Source organism: Malania oleifera, chromosome 9 (genome assembly GCF_029873635.1).
Source record: "Malania oleifera isolate guangnan ecotype guangnan chromosome 9, ASM2987363v1, whole genome shotgun sequence".
Classification (NCBI taxonomy): Eukaryota; Viridiplantae; Streptophyta; class Magnoliopsida; order Santalales; family Ximeniaceae; genus Malania; species Malania oleifera.
The window spans coordinates 75,539,018-75,561,346 of NC_080425.1; the positions used below are offsets into that span (position 1 = coordinate 75,539,018).

The following is a 22,329-nucleotide window of genomic DNA, read 5'->3' on the forward strand; positions in this document are numbered from 1 at the left end:
TATTGCCTTGTAAACAAGTTTTTATATATTTTAATTTTCTTCTATTATCCATCTCTCATTTCAACTATTTATCCTATAAATTACTTTTACAATTTAAGAAGTTTTTGTTTTAAACTTAAATAAGTATGTATTTCAAAAAAGACTTATCCAAACTATTTTTTTTTAAGGAAAATAAGTATTTTCTAAACAAGTACTTTTAATAATTAATCTTAGACTACTTTTAGAAAGTACATTTTCACATAACTACTTTTTCCAGAAAAGTACTTTATTAGTGGTTCCAAACAGTCTCTTGACCAATTATACCATTGGTTCAATCGGGTATGGTGAAGTGGCATTTTGAACCAACCAATGACCTTTTGGTTCTAATTTCACTCTGGTTCGAACTTCTAATAACACCATCCTCTATACCAATTCCTTACATTTCTGCCCCTTTTTCTCTCTTAAACTGCTTAAATTAGTGAAGAGTAATAAATAATAACATGCATAGCGATTGAAAAGAAAGCTTTTTATTTTTTTTATTTTTATTTTATTTTTTATTGTTATTTTTTTATCGTCATCTATCTTCCATTTATCTACTCCATGCTTTGACAAAATCTTTACTCCAATCAACAATGATAATGACTTCAATAATTATCTGGTTGTTTGTAGTTAGTATATAAAAGGTCCACTTGCTTCATGTGATAGTAACATTTTGGTCCTCAGATAGGTCCCTGTCATTTTATAGTTTTGTTTGGTTGGGGGAACGCGAAAATGGAAGGGTTGTCAGGAAAATGGGTAGGGTGTTGTTATTTGGAAAAGAGGACAGAAATTACTGCTGCTTTTCTAAAGCCATTTTCTGTTGCTTTCTCTGGATTTGTATTTGTGTTGCTTTTCTGATAGTACTCCAATCCAGTCACTCCATTAGTTTTGTGTAGTGTACGCCAGCCAATCATTCCTTTAGTCAAGTGTGAAATTTTATGAAGGGTATTTTTAGGAATGCAAAAAATTGATATCAAAGTTGGGAATTTCCTTCATGGAAGTAGAGATGTTACTGTGAGTCAGCACAGGGCATTTAACCCAACTCCAAGTCTTTAAAACTCAAAATCACTGGACCACTCTTTATTTTTTATTTTATATGTTAATTTATAATAAATAATGTTAGGTCACACGGATCACCCACACTGCAATTGGCAAATACACAAGACAAAATTGCTAGAATGAAAGAGAAGTAAACAATCAGTGGTTTGGCACTAGGCCTACATCCACAGGCAATCCGGCAAGAGTTTAATTACAACCTAAACCTTACCACCACCACCAAACCCTAAACCCAGCCATCCTACGCAAATTAGCCAGCATCGGAGGATCAACCTAGAAAACATTCCAGGGATTGCCAGAAAACTCAGCTGTCGCTGGAAAATATCCTGGCTGTCACTGCCTCTCTCAGAACCTTCAAAACCCTTACATATTTCACAAGACCAACCATATACTCAACAACAGAAACTATCCCCCCTGCCCCAAAATCTGTAGTTCTATAAAATCCCATTGCCGGAATCCCCTTCATGTGCCCTATGTGATGGCTGACTGCTGGCGGTGCCAACCCCATTTGCCGTGTTTCCCAGCCACTTTTTCGACCATGCACTGTTAGCCATTCTGTTGTTGTTGTTCAGTATTAGTGAAGTCCATTGGCGAGTCTCTTGGAGCAATGGCAGCGTCCATTCATTGATTTTGTGGATCTGTGGCAGTGTTATGTTTGTTTGTTGGCGACTCATCTGTGGTTGTTTCGGCAGGTGACCTTATTTATTGTTGTTTTGGTTAGTGTTATTATTCCTCTTGTTTGACATTGGTCTAGTTTTTGAGTGTTGGGATGTAGTCTATAATCCATAAATATGCTTCCTTTATCACTGCCTTAGATAACAGTTGAAAAATTGGATGGAAAGATATATGTTTAGTGGTCTAAGGCTGTTAGGGTCTATTTAGCTGGGTTAGGAAAATCTAACCACTTGTTCCAATGTGGACCCTCTAATGAGAAGAGAAAAGAAGTGTGGACTCGAGATGTTTTGACTGTTTTCCTCTTGTACGCGATGGAACCCCAGATTGCATGGATGTGCTTGCATCTAGGAGATTTAGGATTATGTCAAGCTTTTGTACTCTAGTAACACATTTCATGTATGTATGATTTATCCCTGGAATACCTTTAGTTACAATAGGAAGATAGGAGTGTGACTGAGTATTTTACAAAGATGAAGTGTATTCATGAGGAGCTTAACATTGTGCAACCTATAACCGCCAATGTTTGCGAGATGCAGAGGTAGAGGGAGTAGATAACAATTCTTCAGGATCTAGCGGGTTTAATTTGAGGCAGTCCTGTCCCAGACACTTGCTAGTGCAAAATTGCCATCATTTGCCGATGTTTATTCTTGAGTCCTTCTTGCTTCCTCCATCACACATTCCCTTGCTCTCGCACCTGGCTCTGGAAGGATAGTCTTGCCATGCAATTTCTAGTTTTCCACGCAGCGGCTGCAGAAGTTATTGAGATGGTTCAAGTGGTTGTGGTGGAAGAGATGGACGAGGTAGAGGCACTCCTCGCAAGTGTGCTCATTGTGGACGAGGTCATACTATTGAGCAATTTTGAGATTTACATATTAAACCTTCTCATGTTGCCAATGTGACCACCATAGACTCCCACCATAGATTCCTCACCTTTGGGGCCAGGTGGGAGCAACATACTATATCTATGTGAAAGGAACATCATTCCAATTCTAGTAGTATCAAGCATCCCAGGAAGCTTCTCTTCCCATTGCATCCCTTGTCCAATAACCCTACAATTTGTCTGTCATCTAGTACTTCTTGTTCCAGTCCTTAGGCTGCAAATTTCGTAGCCACTGGTCATATCACAAGTATACCTAATCTCTTCTCTATTCCCAACATCCTGAAAACTTCATTTATTATTCTTACAAATAGATCCACCACTACAATTAAGGAATTGGGATTGTAAATCCCACTTCCTCTATTTCTCTTCTTTTGGTTTTGTATATTCCTAAATTTCCTCTCGATCCTATATCAGTTAGCAAGATTACCAAATCCATGAATTGTTCAGTAACATTCTTCTCTGATTCTATGGTCATTCAAGATTTGAAGATGAGGAAGACGATTTGTAAAGGGTGTGAAGCTGGTGGACTTTGTCAATTTGAGCTGCTATTACCTTCTACTGCTTGCATTTTTGCTGCCAGTTGCCACACCTCTCCAAATTCATTGTCGCCTTGGTCATCCTTCATTATAAAAATTGAAACTACTTGTTCCGAATTTGGGTCCTGTGTCTAGTCTTGATTATGAATCTTGTTAGTTGGGAAAGCATCATGATGTCCCTTTTGCTTCTCGAGTCAATATATAGGCAGCAAGCCCTTTCGTGTTAGTCCATTCTAATGTTTAAGGTCCTCGTCAAGTTGTGTCCAAGTTGGGTTTTTGATACTGTAATCTTTGCGAATGATTATTCAAGGATGACTTGGCTCTATTTAATAAAAGATCGTTTTGAGTTATTTCATATATTTTTTGGCGTTTGTTCTAAAATAATGACTTAATTTTTGGTTTGCTAGTTTGCATACTTTGAAGTGACAATGCTAAAGCGTATTTTAATACTCAATTCACTACTTGTATGACTAAACTTAGTATTGTTCATTAGTTATCCTATGCCCACACTTCTCTACAGGGGTTCCATAGAGGGAAAATAGGCATATCCTTGAATTCACTCACACCTTACTTTATCAAATGCATGTACCTAAAGTGTTTTGCAATGATGTTTTTCTTAGTACTTGCTATTTTATCAACAGGATGTCATCCTATGTTTTTAGTGACAAAATTCCCTACTCCATTCTCTTTCTAGTTTCACCTCTCTTCTCTTTACTTCTTTGTATATTTGAGTGTGTGTACTTTATTCATCAGCTAACTCCCGGGGTGGATAAGTTGGATCCTCGTGCTATAAAATGTGTGTTTTTAAGCTACTTACTGTTCTCAAAGGGGATATTGTTGTTATAGTTCTACTCGACATTGCTTGTTTTGATTCTATTAATGTTATCTTGTTTGAGTCTATACCATACTACCATTGGTCCTTGAGTGCTAATGTGTATCTTCCTCTACCTAATCTTTTAGATTCTAGTTTGTTGTCCTTACCCAGTCATCCACCTATCCCCAAAGTCCTTCTAATTGTCTCGAGCGTCCTAATTTGTAGGTGTATTCATGATGGTGATGATAATCAAGGTAATAAAGCCTAAAACATTTTCTACAAACTAAGTTTTAGACCAAAGATTTGAGACCATTGAAATACTACTTGTGTATAGAAGTATTCAGATCTCGTATAGAAACTATTTTGTCACAAAGGAAGTATGTTCTTAAAATTTTGGATGAAATTTGGCTGTTAGGATCCAAATTCCAAACCGGTTGATGCACCCAATGTTTTAAAAGGTGAAGGTGTAAGGCAAGGCGTTTTACCCTTTGTGGGGCGAGGTGTAAACCTCAAGGCATTGAGGCGTAAGCCTTTTGGGACTGTATTTTTAAAAATAATTAATATGTAAAATAAATTTATATATAATATAAAAATGATAAAATCTTTAGAATAATGGAGAAAAAAATAAAAGTATAATTCATAAGTATCATATAGGCCAAATTTAGCTAACAAATCCAAATAATGCATGTTAAAAGATAGGTATGAGCCATAACATCACAAAATGGACACCATTTTCGTGCTTTAAAGCTTAAACTCTTAAAATAAGCATTACAAGAAGAAGAGAAAAAGCCAAATTAAAGCATCACAGTGTCTCATCATCCTAGGTTCTGAGAATCTAAATCTAAATTAACAAAGTTCAAAGAGACTCTCTTGCCTTTGTCTTGAGTGCCTAGATATTCAATAAAGCTATAGGTTAGGACTTAGGAGAAATATAGAATTATAAAATGATAATTTAGTAGATTCAAAAATGACTATTGATATATACGTACTCAAGTTCGTACAATGATCACTAGTCCTTCTTTTGCTAGGAATTATGGAATGCGAGCTACCACAAGCTTGTTTTACTTGAGCATTATCTCCTTCAAAGCTACCACCGGCAAAGCTCTAATAGCTTCAACTTCAAAGAGATTTTCATCATCAAACCAAGAAGTATCTTTTGGGAGGACAAGTTTTTCCATCTGAATGATCCACTCATCATCTAAATCTACTTCCTCCACCAATATTGAATCATAATTTTCTCTTCTTCTTATAGTTCCCACCCTCAATTTGGTGTTGTACTTCACATAAAGTAGAGCATTCAATCTCTTGTGCTCTAATCTATTACTCTTTTTCGTATGAATCTAAAATTGAGTTTAAGCCATTTAAATTTTTAGATGTTAGAAGATAATTGCATATTTGAGTTTAAATGAGAATAACATGGCATTTGTAAGAACTAAGAACTTGCTCAAATGTGCTCCAAGTCGCCTCACATCCACTAGCACTGCTAGTCAAGCTAAGAACATGAATAGCAAACTTTGTCAATTCTAGGGTTTTTGTCATAAAATGCTTCCACCAATCAGCTACAAAAGAAGAAACACATACTTCTAAGTTATAAGAAGAAACAAAATAGAATACTATTACTAATTAACTAATTTTTATTGATGTATTATTTTTACCTGGACTTCTCAACATTTTAGAGCCAATAGCCACTCGAGTCCCAAATTTCCCTTTTGCATTATCAAACAAATCCAATTGGATGTCTGTAGCTAGCCTTTCTTCATATCCCAACATTCTATCCATGCATTCAAATAATCCTCTCTTCACTTCTTCTCAATCAGAGAAGTTCTCCCTGCAACACAATTGGGGATTTAGATAATATCCTGCAGCATGTAAAGGGCGATGAAGTTGTGGAGTCCATCTATCATCTATTTTGCCCCGAATGGGTCCATACTTGGCTTGTCTAGAAAATTTGCAGCAATTGTTTCCTTCGCCAAATCCATCAACTCATAGATAAACCCCATGGCTGGTCTTTCCTCAGAATCAACTTCCCTTAGGACACACAAGAGGGACAATTCTCTTGATAACATAAGCCACGTGAGGCCAAAAATATTGGTCAAATAAAACAATTGAGCAAGCCCTTATACCTTCATGCATTTTTGCATATGTAGAAGTACACCACATCTCCGAAGAGAACATAGTTTGAAGGCCTCACTTTTGTTTGTGAAGGCTTTGAAGTGTCAAAAATGCAGTAGCAAAACGCATCCCTGCAGGGCAGATGAGTTCTTTGTTGTTGGTGAAATGCTTCTTCATCATTGCATGTACATTGGAATGACTATAAATAAATTTCGCAACTTGCTTAGCCTTTAGGATTGTGGTTGCATGGATCTTCAATTTTGCAATATCCTCCAACATGAGATCCAAACAATGTGCGGCACATGGAGTGCAATACAGCTTCTCCCTCTTTTCCATAAGCTTCTTTCCACCTCTTATCATGTTCTTCGCATTATCAATTATCACCTGCACAACATTCTCCTCACCAACTTCCTCAATTACCTCATCCATATACTTAAACATCAAATCACCATTTTTTTTATAGAATCAGAAGCTTCAATGGATTTTAAAAACCATGTACCAGCAGGAATTTTCACAAGGAAATTAATCAGGACCATTGAACATCCATCAATCCAACTAGCAACCATGATAGAACATCCATATTCCTTCCCAGCTTTTTTATGCTCTTTCAACATGACATCTATGTCTTTCACTTCATCTTTAAGGATCCATGTCCTCATTTCTTGCATAGATGGAGCTTGAAACCTGGCCAGTAATTAGCAATACCATCCATCATAACACGCCAATATATGTCATCCATCAAACTAAATGGAAGAGCATTGTTGAACACAAAACAGCCACCTTTTCTACACACTTTATTTCTCTCTTCTTTCTTCCATGTTGAGTTTAGAGTGGCTTGTTTGGTTAGTGAAGATGCGAACTTTTCCATTGGACCTCTAGCCCTAGGATTAAGGTCAACCCCCACTCTTTTTTTGCTCAAGACTGATGGAGAAGAAGCACTCTCTATCCCTCCTCCTGGACTCATCTCAATCTCTTCAAGAAGGTAATTTCTTTTACATTCTCTTCTTGGAATTTTCAAGAGCGATCTTGCACTCCTCATCTCTCACGTTTTGAGGAGGTTTTGGGCAAGGTTTCATTCCCTTCCTCGTACTAGCCAAATGATGTTTAAATCTTGTCACAGTCCCACTGCAAGTTTGATCACAAAATTTTCATCTAAAATATCTTTCTCCATCAACTTCTTTTATGTATTTCCAAACAAAATTTTTTTTCTGCCCCTTCGATTCACCTTCAGACCTGTTTTTGTTTATTGAACAGGAACAATCAGCAGTTGCAGCAGGAAATTAAAACTTTGTCAGAATTGAGAGCTCTTTACAGGAAATGGGGAAAAGAGCAGCAGAGAAACAGCAGCTCTTCAGTATTTCATTGTGGACAATTTGGGAAAAAGTAAAAATACTAAAATAAACAGCAAGGAAAATTGGGGAGTATCTATTGAAAATTGAAAGTGAAAAATTGAAACAGGCTCAAATGGCAGTAACTGAAAATTGAAATGTAAAAATTGAAAATTGGAAGAGCAGCTCTTCAATCAGCAAGGCTTCATTAGTTCATTCATTGGTTTTGTTCTTTAACAATTTTCCAATTTTTCATAATTCATATATCATATATGAAAATTGATAAGTAAAAACAATTCAAAAACAGCTGCAAATGCAACTCACCTTGACTCTCAGAGTTTCAGTTGAGACTTGAGAGAGATAGATTTGAGACACTGGCAGAACAAGATTGGAGAGAGAGAGAGAGAGAGAGAGACGACAACTTGGAAGAAGGAAGAGCTCTGCGCAAGTCCTTCAATCGTCGAGAAGGGGGGGGGGGGGTTGCTGTCAATCCCTAACTTATCTTCTTTAATATATTTTATATTATTATGTTTGCTCCCAAAAGGCGTACACATTTCCAGCTGAGGCATAAAAATTGTGCCTTTTGGTTTGAGGCGTACGCATCATCCCCTGAGGCGAACACATTAGAGGAGTTTTGCCTTTTAAGTTTCGCCTCTAGAGGAGGTCAACCAAATACATCTTTCGTAGGCTCGCTGAAAAGTTGAATTATCTCATAGTCGCTCAACCAAATATATCTTTCGCAACATGTGTTGTGAGTCAATTTTTGGATTCTTCGAAGACAAGTCATTTGGAGGCAATAATTTGCATCTTGAGATATCTCAAGGGTGCACCTAGGAGAGGTCTCTTATATCGAGATTAGGATACACTTTTGTTTAGGGATATACTGATGCCAATTGGGTTGGATTACCTTTAGATAGAAGATCCACAGCTGGGTATTGTTTCTTTATTGCTGGTAACTTGGTCCTAGAATAGTCAAAAAGAAATCATAATTGTTAGGTCAAGTGCTGAGTCAAAGTATAGAGCCATGTCTCACACTACAAATGAGCTTGTTTGGTTGAGAACGTGTTGGAAGAATTGGGTTTTTCACATTCTCGGTCTGTGGAGTTGATGCATGATAATCAAGTTGTTCTTCATATTGCCTCCAACCTAGTCTTCTATAAGCAGACAAAACGCATTGAGTAGATTGTCACTTTCTTGGGAGAAACTTGCGTAGAGTCTCATTATGACCACTTGTGAAGTCTGATATGCATCTTGCTGATTTTTTTACCAAAACTTTTTTTTGGGGGAGGTGGGGGTGGGAGATGGTGTTAAATTTATTTATAACAAGCTATGAGCATATGATATCTATGCTCTAGCTTGAGGGGGAGTGTTAATGGTTGTTTTAGTCATTTAGCATTATTAATGTGTTAGTGTTATTTTAGTAAGGGTGACCCATTGCTATGTTAGGTCTTTTGTTTTACTCAAATTTCAACACCGTCAATATTGATGTTTTTAGCTATGTTCAATAATATATGTGAGGAGAGCTTTGCATTTGCACACTTCTTGCCTTCAATGAAGAAGGTGGTATCAGCACCAAAGATCTTAATATCTAAGGTTCAAGGTGCCGATCAAGACAAATGGTGTAACTGTAACTTGGGAGAATGATGTGGGGCAATAAAGGATCAAGCAAAAACAAGTTCAAGTGTTGCACTTTATTTTTTAAATTACAGATGTTGTGGGCATAGCTGTAACTTTTTAACACTTGCTCCAGGGTTGTACTTTCTTATTTTTAAGAATCCTTTAGTAAGTCTTGTTGTCCAGTTATTTGCTTTGAAGTTAGTTGTGGGTTGGTTCTCGAAATTTCTTGCTTCTCAATAAAGTTGAGTACTCATATGATTGGTTAGTGTGAAGTATATAAAAGAGTTGTATTCTCTAGCAGTGGATATTACTTATGCCCTTTGAGGTTTTCTGCGATAGAATGCTACCCACCTTCCAGCTCAAGATAATTGCGTGCCTGATTGTTTTTCTTTGTATTTTCTATTTTCCAAATTCAGTTTAATATATAATCTTGAACAATGTGATGACATCTAATAGTTGTGGCTGCTTTTGACAGGATTGAAGAAAAAGAGATATTACAGGAACTTGTGCAGAAAACACTTGCATGCAGAGCTTGCTTAACTGAAATAGTGGATTTTACATTAACTTGTCTTGATGAAGATATTGGGGCCACATTTAGAAAGCTAACTACTGCTTTAAAGGTACTGTGCCCTGGTTTTGTCACTATTTAATTTTTATGTCTCCTCTTGTTTGCATAATTAGATGCTTCTTTTTCTAGATTTGTTGATGGTTATGCTTAAAACATGCCGCAAGATTAAATAATTTCCTTTTCGTGACTGCATGCACTTCTTTTTCCCTTGCACACAGGCAGTGGAAATGGGAGGCGTCTCTGATCATCAGGGTAATGACAGCCTAGAGCTGGCATTAACAAGAAACTCGTGGAAAGTTAGAGTAGATAAATTGTTAGAGAGTCTGCAAAAGCCCTCAATCCAGCAGATTCAACGGCTTTTGAAAGAGGTGTGTCCTGCTGTTCTTCATTTGTTATTGGGAGCATTTAACCATTTTCTGATAGATGAATAAAAAATAAATAAGAAAATTCCAGAAGGTATGTGATCTTTTGCACATCCCAAGGTCCATACAGCACAGAAACAATGACAACAAAGACTTGAGTTGTCATTTTGCATGATATAGGGCAACATCTTCTAGAAGTTGGATTGTCATGAAGTCCTTTCTTATAACCACCTCACTCCAAGTTATTTTAGGTCACTCTTTCTACAAATAGCCTCTAGTGTCAGTTAAATCGCTTCCTCACTGGAGCCTGGTCTATTTTGCTAGGGTCCAACCCATTTTACTGGCTGTCCCTTCCATTATCTGCTACAATCGCCACTTTAACTTACCTACTATTTTGCTTGTTTCTTATTTTATCTTTTAAAGTTTTACTGTTTCCTCATCTTTACACTCATTTTAATTGCATTTGCTTTCTGGATATGTGATGTAGCATCAGTAAGGGAAGATCACTATACTTCCGAATTTCAAATGCACCAAATTAATGTACATGGCTTCAACATTCTAATTTATAGCAAAGACTAAAATACAAGGAAATTATGAATCAACCCTAGACCCATTCATTTGAAATCCCACCCCCACATACACAAGCCTAACAAGTATTAAACTAAATGCATCTGGTGGATCAAACAAGCTCGTGACCTTATTCTTTGGAATTGGCCTCCAAATATTGTCAAAGTGATTCATGCATTGGCTGGCTTCCCCTGGTATATCAATATGTTTTTTCTTAGTTACCCAATATTTTGATTCATGTTACTTTGCTGGTTTCGAAAGGAATGCTAGATGCATTATTTTCCCTTTGTTCGCTTATTTCATCCAAGCTGAAGGAATCCTAGGAATTTCTTCACAATCTAGTTTTGCCTTCTCTTTGTCATTCCTACGAAAGTTTCTAGATTGCATTTCATGTGTAGATTCACCCATGCATATGCATAGAAACAGAAAGAATTAAACCATTTCACAAGAGTAAGTTTTACTACGGAGGCACCTCAAGTGCCTTACTTGAGTAAGTGTTAATAAAACTTTCAGTTACATAAGGTCCCGATTTTGATTTGGTCTTCTATTATAATTCCCTTTCTCTATTTTTGGAGATGGTTTGTTGGACGACAATTCTCCTGTTCTGGGGAAGAGTAGTTACAGTATTCTGAGTAGACTTTTTCTTGTAGGCATGGTCTTAATTTCTGAAATTCTGCCAAATTTCAGACTCCAGGAAGGTTCGGACAGAAACCGGGTTTCAATTTCCAATTTGCAAGATATTGGCTGAAATTTTGGGAATTTCTAAAGTTTTGTCTGAAATCCCCAAAATTTAAAAAATTTAAAAATTGGCAAAAAAAGGAATTTTGAGGTTTTCCATTTGTTTCTGGACTATTTGCAATCATCTACTTGAGTGTTTAGAAATACAGTATTGATAATAATATGATAATTTATATTAATATAATATAATATATATTACATAAATTTTAAAAATAATATTAATATTATGATATCTTTATTAATATTTAAAATATTATTATATATCTTAATATAAATATTAAGCTATCGTTATTAACATTTTTATTATATATAAAAATATTATAATATAAAATAATTAATAAAACAGTATTAAATTCTAAAATATTATGATATACTTGTGGTATGATTGTTGATTTATTATATTAATATTTGTAATCTCAAAAATAAAACAAAAAAATATTTATCATTATCATCAATTATAATAACAAAATCTAACAATGCTATAGTATTTAAAAAAAATATAATACTATTGTATATTAAATATACGTAGGCACATATACGTTACAATGTAATAATAATATATATAATAAAATATATACTACAAAAATATAAAAATAATATTAATACTATGACACCATTAAGTATAAGTATATAATAATACTTTTAATATAAACTATTTTAACTATTATTATTAATATTTATATTATATATAATAATATAAAGGGAAAAAGACACTGACCTCCCCTTAAGGTTTGAAAAAAAGACATTGACTTCCCCTCAGGTTTTAAAATTTCTAGAGACCTCCCCTGAGGTTTCAAAAATGTCATGAACCTTCCTTCGGTTTGCCAAAAAGACAAAAACCTCTGCTCAAAACCTAAAGGAAGGTTCATGACATTTTTGAAACCTCAGGGGAGGTCTCTAGAAATTTTAAAACCTGAGGGGAAGTCAATGTCTTTTTTTCAAACCTTAAGGGGAGGTCAGTGTCTTTTTCCCTTTATATTATTATATATAATATAAATATTAATAATAATAGTTAAAATAGTTTATATTAAAAGTATTATTATATACTTATACTTAATGGTGTCATAGTATTAATATTATTTTTATATTTTTGTAGTATATATTTTATTATATATATTATTATTACATTGTAACGTATATGTGCCTACGTATATTTAATATACAATAGTATTATATTTTTTTTAAATACTATAGCATTGTTAGATTTTGTTATTATAATTGATGATAATGATAAATATTTTTTTATTTTATTTTTGAGATTACAAATATTAATATAATAAATCAACAATCATACCACAAGTATATCATAATATTTTAGAATTTAATACTGTTTTATTAATTATTTTATATTATAATATTTTTATATATAATAAAAATGTTAATAACGATAGCTTAATATTTATATTAAGATATATAATAATATTTTAAATATTAATAAAGATATCATAATATTAATATTATTTTTAAAATTTATGTAATATATATTATATTATATTAATATAAATTATCATATTATTATCAATACTGTATTTCCAGGAATCAAGATTTGATTCCGAAGTGAGAGTCTGGAATCAAAATATAGGCAAAAGGAGGAATCCTATTCTTGCGTGAAATGGGAATCAGAATGAGATTACTGTAAAATAAACATTAAGAATTCGAATTAATCATTCAAATTCCAATTCCTAGAGTTGATTTGCAGTTACCAAATGCCACCTAATTGATTTGCTGGCTCTTATTCTATTTCTTTTTCCTCTTTTCCTTTGTACGGTTGACACCATACTTGGGCGCTGACATGGTGCATCACTTTGGGGTGACAACGTAGGAAGAAAAAAATCTAAGGGAAAGTAATTGTTGTAGAGGTTAAAAAAGTGGGGGATAGAATCATAAAAGTCAAGATTGTCTTAGGCCCAGAGATAATAAATGTTATAGTGCATATGCTCCTCAAATAGGCTTTTAGCTGAAAATGTTAGAAGGCAACTTTGGGAGGATGTGAATAGTATTATACAAGGGATAGCACGGACTGAGAAAATATTAATAGGAGCTTATTTGAATGGAAGCATTGGAAAAGACGATAGAGGTTATGAGATGGTTCATGGAGGGTGTGGACATGGAGATGAAAATGAGTTTGGTGCCTTGATCTTAGACTTCGCCATCTCATATTATCTTCTTACGATGAATACATGATTTAAGAAGAGAGAATAATCGTCATGAGTAGGCAAAATATAAGTTTCTTAAATAGGAGGGTAGATCGTTGATCATGCAAGGATTGTGAAGTGATCTGAGGTGGAAGTTTATACAGAACATAGAATTTCTAGTGCTAGATATATGTGTTATAAAATGAAACAAGAAGGGTAACATAAATCAATGCAAGAGAACTAGGTGGTGGAACATAAAGGGAGAAAAAATAATAAATTTAAAGATAAAATGATCAAAGAGGGATTGGATATTAGAGGATAGCGTAGACGCATACACTCTTTGGAGTAGGATAGCTAGCTCTATTAAAGAGATAACAAGAGAGATTTTAGGTGAATCTAAAGGAACATTGTCAGCTAGTAAAGAAAGTTGGTGGTAGGATTAAGATGTTCTAAATGTTGTAAGGATAAAAAGAATTTTGTATAGAACATGGAAAAAATGTAGAAAAATGGAAAATTTTGAGAAGTATAAAGAAGCAAGAAAGGATGCAAAAATGGTTGTCAGTGAAGCTAAACATGGAACATAATAATTTATATGTTGGATTAGATACAAAAGAAGGAGAAAGATGCATATTTAAACCTGAAATAGCAAGAGAAGGAAAGAGCAAGGACTTAGGTAGTGTAAAACGTATAAAAAGTGAAGACTGTCTTGGTTAAAGAAGACGTAAAAGAAAATGGAGAAGTGACTTTATTAAACTATTTAATGAAAACCAAGTAGAAGGCTTATAATTGACAAATGATAAAAAAGCTAGAAAAATTTATATTTATTCATGAAATTAGAGTTATTGAAATTAAGTTTGCATTAAAAAAAATAAAAATGGAAAAGATAAAGGATTGGATGATGTCCCATTTGAAATTTGGATAATGGAATTATATGGTTAATTAATTTATTTAACACAATTATAAAAACTAAGAAAATGCTTGACAAATGGGGGAAAAACACTTACCTATATAAAAAAGTAAAGAGATATTCAAAATTGTAATAACTATCGTGGAATTGTACTTATAAGTCATACATTAGGGACCCTTTGGAATCTCTTATTTAAAAGTACTTTTCTTAAAAAATGCTGAATTTTGTAAGTGCTATTAGTTAGTGTTGAACTAGAAAATAGTTGAAAGTCATAAGTGTTGTTTGGTTGCATCTAAAAATAAGTGTTGGTTACAAGTTCTGATTAAATAAGCAGTGTTTGAATACTTACGGTTATTATTAGTGCTCCATAAATTTATAGTATTATTATGAGTAATAATCATACTATATATTAACATGTAATATATATATATATATATATATATATATATATTATAATACATAGCAAAATAATATTTAATTGTTAAATTATGTTGATAATAATATAATTGAATAACTTAACATTTTAATTAATACAATAACAACAACAACAAAACCTTAACATAAAGTTTATTAAGGAGGAGGGTTGCGTTAGGTAGCTGACAGCCAGTGTAAAATTTGTCAGGTAACTATGATATGAATCCTTAACATTTTAATTAATATTTTTTAATTGATATTTTGAATTAATGATTTAATTAACCCGAAATAGTCATTATTATTTCTTAATTGACAATAATATTATTATCACATGAATAATACTATTACATTCAACATATAATAAATATATTATAATACACAACAACATAATATGTATTATTTGTTAAATTATGTTGAAAATAATATTATTAAATAAAATAAATTTTTAATAAATATTTTCTAGGAAATACTTTAAATATTTTTCAATTAACAAGTTGTTTAAACCCTAACAAAGTCATCATTATTTCTTAATTTACAATAATATTAATACTAAGTTACATTTATTATAATATTAATATCTATTTTTTTAGAAACCAATAATTTCTAATTAATAAATTAGTCGAACCCTAGAATGCCATTAAATTTGTAGATTTGGAGAGGCTAATCTGCTGAAGATGCCTTGATCTGCTGGTGCTTCACTGTTTTCAGCGGTGTCCGGCAAGGAAGGCAATGGGAAGAGGAGGGTGACAGTGTCCTTGGTGTGAAGAGGCAACAGTGTGAGGTTGTGTGGGGAGGGTAAGCACAAATCGTGGCCGAAAGACCTATGAGGAGGGCGTGCAGTGGCTGGTGGTACAAAGACTTAAGGTTAGTTTGGTTTTTATGCCTAGGAGATCAACTATAGAAGCCATATAGTTTTTAAGAAGATCAATCAAAAAGTTTTGGAAAAAGAAAAGGGACCTGCATACGATTTTATTGGCTTAAAAAATGCATATGATAGGGTACATAGAGAAGTTCTATGTTGTTTCTTAGAGCAAAAGGGAGTATGTAATGGGTATATTAATGTCATTAGAGATACATATGATACTGTAATGACTAACTTAGGATTACAAATGGAAAATCTATGGCATTTCCAATCACAATAGGTGTACATCAATAATTGACTTTGGGCTCTTATCTTTTTGTATTAGTGAAAGATGAACTTACTAAAAGTATCCAAAATGAAATTACATGGTGTATATTGTTTGAAGATGATATTGTCTTAGTTGATGAAGCTATGGATTGAGTAGAATTTAAGTTGAATTATGGGGAAGCTTTAGAATCTAATCCCTTGTTTGGTTTGCGAAATGAAATTGAAGTAGGAAAGGAATCGAAAGAGGAATAGAATCAAGGTAGGAATGAAATTTCTCCTGGAATACAATTACCGGTTTGGTTAGCAACATGAAACGATAGTAGAAATCCAGTTTCAGTTTCTTTCCAATATTTGGCATCCTTCAATGGCTTCTAATGGAATGAAAATAAGTCCTTTTTCAAAAATCCGTAATACATAATTATTTAATTTTTATTTATTATTTTTATTTTATAATTGTGATTTTTATTAGTTTTAATATTATTTTTTATTGTTGTTATTGTTATTTTTTTATACTTTATACTAATTATTATCCTTAAAATAATAATAATAATTATTTTTCATTTTTATTATTATTATTTTTATTTTATTATTATTATTTATAGTAATAATTATAATTGCCATTGTAATTATTATTAGTTTTATTATTATTTTTTTGCTATTTTTTTGTATAGTTATTCTGCTTAAAATAGTAATAATTATTATTATTTTTATTTTCCTCTTTACTACTATTTTATAGTTATAAATATTATTATTATTTTTTATTATTGTATTGTAACTGTTTTAATTGTTATTGTTTTTATAATAATAATAAAAACTAGTATTGTTATTGTTGTTGTTTTTGTTTGATTATTATTTTCTATTATTTTATAATAATGATTATTATTTTTGTAATTATTGCTTTTTTATTGTTGTTATTACCATTTTTATTACTTTTATAATAATTATTATTCTTAAAATAATTATTGTTATTATTGTGGCATTTTTATTCTATATAATGTTCTTGTTGTTATTATTATTTTAATAGTAATAAATATTATTATTAGTTGTTATTATTGTTATTGTAATTATTATTAGTTTTTATTATTTTTATAATAATAATACCAATTAGTATTATTATTTATTTTTTTTTATTATTATTTTTTATGTTTTTTTTTTCATAATAGTCATTATTATTAGTGTAATTGTTATTGTTTATTGTTGTTATTGCTATTTTTATTATTTTTATAATAATTATTATCCTAGTAATAATTAATATTTTTTTCCTTTTCTTATTATTATTACTCTTTTTGTTATTATTATTTTACAATAATAAACATTATTTTTATTGAAGTCATTATTAGTTATTATTTTTTAATATATTTATAATAATAATTATTATTTTAGTGTTTTTTATTATTAATATGGTTCTTGTTATTGTTATTATTTTATAATAATAAATATTATTTATTATTATTGCAATTATCATTAGTTTTTATTATTTTTATTATAATAGTATTGAATATTAGTATTATTCGCATTTGTTGTTATTTTTTGATTTTTTTTTTTTAAAAATGATTCTTATTCCATGGATTGAAGATTAATTCTAGTCTATCTGGACTGGAATCGTGATTCCCGCATTCGCAAGAGTTGTATTCTGGTCTGAATAGGATTCCGCTCTTAACTTGCGCAAACCGAACACAGGAATGCAATTCTTTTTTAGATATTTGATTCCATTCCAAGTCTGATTTCGCAAACCAACTGGGGGGTAAAGGTTTTAAGTTAAGTAGAAATAAGAAAAAGTATATGAAATGTTATTTCAGTCATGGTAGGAGGAATACTGGAAAAAAGTATTAAATTTGGTGGTCAAGAGTTACTAATTCTACTAGATTTAGATACCTTGGATCTATTATGTAAGCTAAAAGGGTGAAATTGAAGAAGATGTTTTGCATATAGTTAAAGAAGGGTGGGTAAAATGGTGAAGTGCTTTGGGTGTGAAATTAAAAGGAAAGTTTTACAGCATACCTATATGACCAACTATGCTATATGGATCATAATGTTTGGCAACTAAGAGACAAACATATTCAAAAAGTAGAAGATGTTGATATGAGAATAGTAAGGTGGATGAGTGATATAATGTTAAAAGATAAATTGAGGAACAAACATATTCACAGTAAGTTAGGTATAGCACCTGTAGAAGATTAGATAAGGGAGGGGTTGGCTTAGAAGTTTTGGGCATGTGAAACATAGGCAAAGTAGTGCGCCCATGAGAAGTGAGCTTATTACCCTTTGCAGCAGTAAAAGGGATAAGGATAAACCTAAATAATTTGGAATGAGATAGTAAGACTTTAATAGCTCTTAAATTGTCAGATGAAATCGCCCACAATCGTGTAAATTGGCGGAAAATGATTGGTGTAGCCAATTCCACCTAGTGTGAGTTGAGGCTCGGTTTTTTGTTGTTCTTAAATTGTCAGATGAAAATGCCCACAATCGTGTAAATTGGCGGAAAATGATTGGTGAAGCCAACTCCACCTAGTGTGAATTAAGGCTCGGTTTGTTGTTGTTGTATCCCCTTTTGTACGTTCTTGTTTGTAATGGATTTTTTTTCTATCCATATTAATATAACATTCCCAAAATTTCATCACACTTTCCGTAATTTATTATAATTTTCCAATGTTTCTATCGAAATCCAAATATTGGTTGAAATTTCTATAAATTTAGGCCTTCAAAATTTCTGTTGAAGTTCAAATTCTAATCCCTGGTTAAGAGGAGGAATTGTCAACTGGCAGAATGGAAATAGAGTATTTGATACATCTTCCCTTGTTGCAGTTGCTTCTCTCAGTAGGGGCATCATATGTAGTTGATCAGCTACAACGTTATTACTGCTTCACATGAAAAACAAGCCACCACTTTAGTTACCTCTGGGTGCTAGCTTTTGTACATGAAATCATGAAACTATAATTTGGGTTATACTCATGCAGGGAGCAGCTATAAGCATTCCGTCTGAAGATCACTTCTGGCAGAAACTTATGGAAGTGAAGCGCATTGGCATGCAGTGGGCTGATACTGCTAAGAAGGTCAAGAACTTCAATTGTCGAATAACTGATGTCATATTTATCTCTGAATAAGTTTGTTATAGCCCTTAAAACCATCGGTTTCTATTGTCCAGGTTGCAATGGATAATGGTGCGCTCGGATTGGATAAAGTTTTGGAGCTCATTAAAGAGGGTGAAAATTTGGCAGTTCACTTTGAGAAGGAACTGAAGGTAGCGAGCTCTAGTTTTGCTTCTGCACGCCTGAGCATTTGATTTATTTGTATTTTTCTTGGTGGCTGCAGCTATTGAGAGATCGAAGTATGCTCTATTGCATTTGTCGAAAACCCTATGATCAGAGGGCAATGATTGCTTGTGATCAATGTGATGAGTGGTATCACTTTGATTGCATTAAATTATCTACGGCACCAAAGATCTACATCTGCCCCGCATGTAAGCCTCAAACAGAAGAGCTTTCTACTTCACCGTTGGTAGATGAGGATAGGTAAGCATATACAAAACTAGACACACACACATGCACCCATTTATTTATTTGATAAAAAAGGCTATTTTCATTTTATTGGCTTTCTTTCTTAAATGTTTAGGCTGTGTTTCTGTGGCATGCTTTAAATTGTTGCATCTTGAATACAATGATTCTGTTTGGTGCTTTTTCTGGAGATCTCTCTCTCCCTCAAATGCATTCTGTTTTTTAACGTTTTAGGCATCCTAAGGGAAAGAAAATAAAAAAGTTATTATAATAGCATGGGAAAAACAACATTAATCAATTGCCCGTCTAATTTTATAAATAATTGAAAATTTTACGAACGGGAATTTGCTTCAGACAATTATTTTACAATTTGATATTCAGATATAGAATGCCGAGGTCAGCCCATGCTAACTAGTGTGGTTTTTGTTATGTCGTAGCACCTTATCTGCTATGGCCTAGCACCTTTGAAAGCTGTGAGTGCTGGTTCATCAAAGGCTTTTTAGTCCAAGACATGCCCCAACTGCCTTTCGGAGTTTGGTAGCCTTCAATATTTGATTGAAGCACAAGCTATAAAATATATCTTCATCTAATATCACATTTTTGTGGTAGTTTTATCTTCTTGTATGATTTCACTTTGCTTTTCCTAGAAATTTATTTAACATAAATCTGCTCCTACATCTATAGATGGTATGGGATATGGAGTTCTTGTATACTTATTTTAATGCAGTTTTACTGTCCACAGTTCTAGGAGGAATGGCTTGGCATGGGGAAGAATTTTTATACAGATTAATTATGGCTGAACAATAACACTCGTGGCTCTCATTATCGTATTAGGTCTCTATTAAAATCATTAGAAGACTCATGTTTTATCATGTGGAACCCTAGCTTACGGGACCTGCTGATTAGTTGCTTACATTTTTCAGGAAAATGTTGGTACAGCATGTTAGTAATCATTCAATAGCAAATATGGTGTTTGCATTGAAAAAAGAGCTTTGAGCTTACATTTCTTATGGGGTTGAATAGTCAAGTCGTTTTTTTTCTCCCTTTCCTTTTTTTTCAGAAAAAAAATTATTGTTATTTTTTTGGGGGGGTTTGCCTTATTTCCAACAACTGCTTTTTCTCAAATGCTCTGACAGGTCAACTGGCGCCAAATTTGGAGAGCCTCAAACACCTTCTCCACAGCACAGAGAGACAAGAAGGCAAATGAAAAACAAGACCAGTGTAGAGCAAAAGGTCCCTGTTTCCGTGGATCACAGTAATTTTTTAAGGTGTTCTAGTGGAATTGATCTTTTATTATGGAGAAACCGAAAGCCTTTTAGAAGAGCAGCTAAAAAACGCATTGAACTTGAAAGCCTTTCCACTTTTTTCCATATACAACGGTGAACACAAACATAGAAAAAATGTCAATCATTTAATTTATTCAATTGATTCTTATGTTCTCAGGTCAATTATGTTGCCTGCCTAATAAGCCATAATGAGAAAAAACTTCTCTTTTCCACTCCTCTTTCTGTACGGTCATTTTTTGACTGTTTCATGTGCTTAATTGCTTGTGGAACTTTTGAAAAGCAAATGTCATGATGTTTAATTCCAGCTATTAGTCTTTTTCTCTTCTCTCTCTCTCTCTCTCTCTCTCTCATGAGGTGAGGTTGGTTTTGAAGGACAAGGATGGTATGACCAACCTTGTTCCTTTTATCTGCATAAACCCCACTTTCCCTATTTGGTTATGCGTAACTCACGGTTTGTACATTTATCACGTTTCCGTGTTGATTTGGCAACAGCTCTGCCAGTTTATTGACTGCCTGCTTTTTTATCCCCCCCGTCCCCGACCCACCCGCCTGATGGCGGAATCTTTGAAATGATTGTGCACATGTTGGTTACAGTGCTGGGATGCTGTCTGTACAAGTTGTCTCTACAGGTAACGTAATTGAAATATTGTATGGCGTCTGGTGCTTACGCACTGTTGTCAAGCAGAAAGCTGGAAACTTTCCTCCCTCAGTTGTAATTCTTGTTCCTTCCACAGTTATGATCATTCTTGTTCGGCTTTAGACTTGTCCATGTTTGATTGATACCTCTAGAAGAAAGGAAGAAAGCCTTCATTTGCCACGAAGTCTTTGTTTTCTTTATATGTGTACATATTTTCAACTGTGTTTGGTTTTACTGTCTGCTGATAAGATTTCTTTTTGGGGCTGCGGAGTTAAAATGGTAATGCCGAAAAGAGTTTGATTTCTGGATGGAAAGAGAAGCAAGCTTTTCCTGAGGACTTAATCCAACCAAAGATTGCAAGAAAAATCCCCTAGATGTTGATGCAACAAATTACTTCATTTTCTACTTGATTGTTGTTTGATCATAGTTTACTCATTTAAAATGACTGTTTTAGGGAATGTTATTGTGCTTGAAGGCAAGCTATTCGAACATCTTAGATTGGATTGGATTGCTTTGCCCATGGAGCTTGAAGGTGGTCGGGAATTTATGGCCGTGCCTTTGGCTTTTGATCGATGAAAGATTATTTTGAATGTATTAAATATTAACTATCATCCTTATTGGCATTGCTGGTGAATTAAGGTTGCACTGGATTTGTGTTAGTTTGTAGTAAAATTATATTGAATTTTTTTCAAAATTGTATTCTTTGTGAGATGGTAACAAATTTAAATTCAAATTCTGAAATTCATGCTCCAAACATTACCTAAAAGAAATATAAGCACCAGGCTTGATGTAAATAAAACCCAACTCGTGATGCTATCACTTTGCCCTAAAATGGATTGCTAGTCACAAAATGATTCAGACACAGACGGTTGCACGCTTGCTGATCATCAGTTCTGATAATGAAATGGACGACTAGTTTTTAATCCTCATTTTTTGTTTCAAATATTTCAATTTATTTCCTTTTATTTAAAATAATCTATACAGTTAGTATTAGACTTGAAATCAGAGAAGCTTCAGAACTACTTGCATCTTTACTTTATCTGCCTGACGTGTAAC

General features: G+C 33.1%; 1 protein-coding gene across 2 annotated transcripts in view; it reads left to right on the top strand.

The window, feature by feature from the left end:
* LOC131164836 (lysine-specific demethylase JMJ17) overlaps nt 1–20,940 on the top strand; it is a 69,774-nt gene extending 48,834 nt beyond the window's left edge. For both annotated transcript variants that reach the window (XM_058122336.1, XM_058122337.1), the window contains 6 exons: nt 9,512–9,656; nt 9,823–9,972; nt 18,814–18,909; nt 19,002–19,097; nt 19,169–19,368; nt 20,487–20,940. In XM_058122336.1, the coding sequence (XP_057978319.1) occupies nt 9,512–9,656; nt 9,823–9,972; nt 18,814–18,909; nt 19,002–19,097; nt 19,169–19,368; nt 20,487–20,733 (934 nt within the window). In that variant the 3' untranslated portion in view covers nt 20,734–20,940. The remainder of the gene's footprint in view (nt 1–9,511; nt 9,657–9,822; nt 9,973–18,813; nt 18,910–19,001; nt 19,098–19,168; nt 19,369–20,486) is intronic.
* The last annotated feature ends 1,389 nt before the right edge of the window (nt 20,941–22,329 follow it).